This window comes from Scaptodrosophila lebanonensis, unplaced genomic scaffold (assembly GCF_003285725.1).
Source record: "Scaptodrosophila lebanonensis strain 11010-0011.00,11010-0021.00 unplaced genomic scaffold, SlebRS2 tig00000043-arrow-pilon, whole genome shotgun sequence".
Classification (NCBI taxonomy): domain Eukaryota; kingdom Metazoa; phylum Arthropoda; class Insecta; order Diptera; family Drosophilidae; genus Scaptodrosophila; species Scaptodrosophila lebanonensis.
This window is the reverse complement of record NW_022060545.1, coordinates 13,791,810-13,795,142: the sequence shown is the minus strand read 5'-3', so window position 1 is coordinate 13,795,142 and position 3,333 is coordinate 13,791,810. Positions and strand designations below refer to the sequence as shown.

Below are 3,333 nucleotides of genomic sequence, written 5' to 3'. Positions count from 1 at the left end.
TATGCTTATGTTAATGGCTTTTACTTTCAGTGAAAAGGAAAAGTAAGATCTGTAAGTTTTGTTACCCAAGACTTTTGACCAGAATTATGCAGTAGGGCTCGCTCGAAAGCGTGCGATGTATAATAAAAATGACAATACTTTGTGGTTTCTCGTGTAGCAAATTAATATACCTTAATAGCTGTTGGAACCACTGACCGACCCCCGTTTCCCATCGTCGACTTTCCTTTCAGCACACGGCGAACAAAAATGAAAGCTGGCCGCTCGTTCCATTGCCTCTTCTGGGCGTTGCTCTATTGTGTGCTTTATTTGGTCAGCGCCAACGAGGATGAGCTGATGGACTTTGACTTTACGGACACCAAAAGCGGTGTTGCAGATTGGAATTATTTGGATGATGAGCTAAGCAGCCAACAGACGCAGGCAAAGCAGGACCAGCAAAAACTTGAATCAAACATGCTTGATTTTACGGTGGAAATGGAGGACGCCGATGCACAGAATAAAGTCCCGCCTTTTGACTGGCGTGAGAGAGCGTTGCGCTACGCTTTATCCAAGGCCCTAACGGATCGTGCACTGCGTCAGAAATTTGTCGAGGTGATGCCCATTCTACGTGTCCTTTCATCGCAGCAGCGTCTAGCCTTGTCAGCCTTGATATCGGCGCAAATGAACGCAAAGCATGGGCATGAGCTGAGGTTGGAGCAGGTAAAGTCGTTGTATTAGACCAGGTGGCGAGTTTTTAAATAAAAAATAAGGGAATATCTTAGCTTGATAAGCAGTCAAGTAAGCAAATCAAATGTTTAAAAACTGCATCGAATGAGAGACACTAAAATTACACATTAGGCGTATCCAATATACTACGAGTATGCCAGGCTTTGGATTGTTTACACAACAAAATTTATTACATTTTGTATACAGAGTGCGCCATCTTTTATGTCGGTATGTAAATATTGAATAACCTTGTCATTAGTGAACCGATTGACTTGAGTAGACCAGTGTTGAACACCTCAGTTCAAGAAATTGTACAGAACCAAATTAAATAAAAATATCTCATACTTGAAAATCGGAAAATTTTCAAAGATATTCAATGTTTACATACCGACATAAACCATGGCGCACCCTGTATATTTCTTAAAACTGCTGTGTATATAAGGCTTAAGAATAGTTACACATTCCGGAAGATCTTACTGATTACAACCGAATAATTGTGTCACATCTTAGCATGATAGATGGCTTTTATTTAATAACCAATGATATAAAGCTACAATACAAGTATAACTACTCGTAAAACAATGAGCAGGACTTTCGAGTTGTGTAGATATTTCGAAAACGTCTGCTGCAATTTCAAAATAAATTCAGATAAAGTTATAAGAAATGGTTTAAATGTAATAAAATTCCTCTTGTTTATTTAAATTATGAAAAATCACTCGTATGTAATAGAATTTATCCTAAATTGTAACCAAAAGCTTGAAGCAAGAAATTAGGACCCCATTCTAGACTAGATTTATTTCTATCAATTAGTACTCTATGTTCGGTAAAAAAAACTAATTTGCTTGAAAGCTAACAGAGATAAAGGAATACGGGATTTTCTAACATAGTGCAACAAAAATAGTAATTAATTTCTATCTGGATATGCAATCCTTTTAAAGGTACGCGTTATTGCTGTGTACTCTAAAACTGGCTGCAAAGCGGTTTCGAATGGATTGTTAAACAAAATTATAGATAATTAGCAATCATTCACATATCTCTTACTTAAATAGAAATCACGAGTACGGTTTCTTACTCAACCGTCCATCATCTTCTCAACGTTGGGAAGATCTTCGAAAGTGTTATGAAACATTGACTAATTATTTGATTTTCGCTGTAGGTCCGCATGATGTTTGGCGATGACAAAAAGCTACTACTGCCTATTGTCTACGATTTGGCGAATCTGGTGAAGAATTCAGCTCGCAAATATATCAATATGGGCAGTGACTTTGCTGCAGCGGCTCTGCTGCGGACTCCGATGCAGATACAAAAGCGCAAGCATGTGCTGACGGTCGAAGAACAGGCTGAAGAAGACGACACCATAGGCACCATAGCAGTAGATGCTGCGGCAAAGCCAGGCGAGGACGACTCCTCACTCGAGGACTTTTTTGATGAGATGCAGTCAGAGGTTTTGGATCCGCAGCTAATAAACGAAGCGCTTCAGGGCAATGTGTCCAAAAACTCCACAAACACTACGACTACACCCATGGCGTCAACGAGAAAAACTTCTTCGATGTCCAAAAGCCATGGCAAACGGGTACGTCGGGCCGCCAAATCAAGTGAGTTTGTGCACAAACTGACACGATCTGTGCCGCTGTCAGCCAATGAGGAGGATCTGCTCAGGGGAGCAGCAGGACGAACCATTCAACTGAATACGACAGCCTTTTTGCAACCGAGTGAGAACACCCGCCAGATTATGCCGACCAATGCGTCTACTGCCAGCAATAACTTGGAATCCTCGGCATCGACCTCAGCTTCCCAGCCCAGCACCCAGTCGTATGTGGAAGTCGAGGATCTCGCCTTCGCCGGCCTCAATGGCACTGAGTTGGAGTTGAATGCCAACGATCGAACCGATCAGGCTCAAGAAGAGCCTCTGCCTAGTCCTGAGGAGCTAATAGCCGGTCCTCGTTACCGCTTCAATAAAGTGCATGGAATGCGTCCTAGTCAAAAGGTTCCCATCAAGCGTAAGCGCCTGCAACCATCCTCTCGTGGTCGCCCTAAGCCCGCTGCAAGCTCCTACAGTCCAGCGGTGACGGCGGCCCCAAGGAAGTGCGAACGATTCACTAGCAACATGTGCATACGTACTGATGACTATCCCCTGTAAGACATTCTTCTTGATGCTTTGGTTGCCGGCTTTTTGGTTACCCACGCTCACGAATCTCATTTCTGGGTTCACATTAACCCTGGCACCTGGTGGAGTTTGGCTTTGAGCCATTTAGACGTAACTTACCGAAATTTTTTCTTAGCTTAAATAAATTTAATTCATTCAACTCACTTTGGAAACTTTTGCACATATGTAGTCTGTACCACCTACAAATAGTTTAGCGGTTGCGGTCGAGTTCTTTAGCGGTCTGAGGTCTGAGGTCTACTAATGCTCCAAGCGCAGCCATATAAGGCATACTCGTAAATGTTTAAGCAAACACTTTCAAATTTCAACTCGACACAGCGACCAGATCATGGGCAGCATTCGCAGGCACAAGAACGCCATGAGCGCACTGCTGGCGGAATTCTACGACAAGCCCAACAACAACGTGGAGTTTGGCGATGAATTCGATGATTACATTGGCAACAAAAAGCGGTGAGTTAATGCTTAAA

At 42.7% G+C, this 3,333-nt stretch overlaps 1 protein-coding gene across 1 annotated transcript; it reads left to right on the top strand.

The window, feature by feature from the left end:
- The first annotated feature begins 246 nt into the window (after positions 1-246).
- Positions 247-2,842, top strand: LOC115623027 (neurotrophin 1). The gene is made up of 3 exons (XM_030517207.1): positions 247-696; positions 1,859-2,448; positions 2,506-2,842. Exons 1-3 carry the CDS (start codon positions 247-249, stop codon positions 2,840-2,842), a joined length of 1,377 nt encoding a protein of 458 aa, XP_030373067.1.
- The last annotated feature ends 491 nt before the right edge of the window (positions 2,843-3,333 follow it).

Coding starts and splice junctions, on each gene's coding strand:
- LOC115623027 (XM_030517207.1), top strand. CDS start 247: ATGAAAGCTGGCCGCTCGTTCCATTGCCTCTTCTGGGCGTTGCTCTAT. Junction 697..1,858: donor ATGAGCTGAGGTTGGAGCAG/GTAAAGTCGTTG, acceptor TTTTCGCTGTAG/GTCCGCATGATGTTTGGCGA. Junction 2,449..2,505: donor CAGATTATGCCGACCAATGC/GTCTACTGCCAG, acceptor TTCCCAGCCCAG/CACCCAGTCGTATGTGGAAG.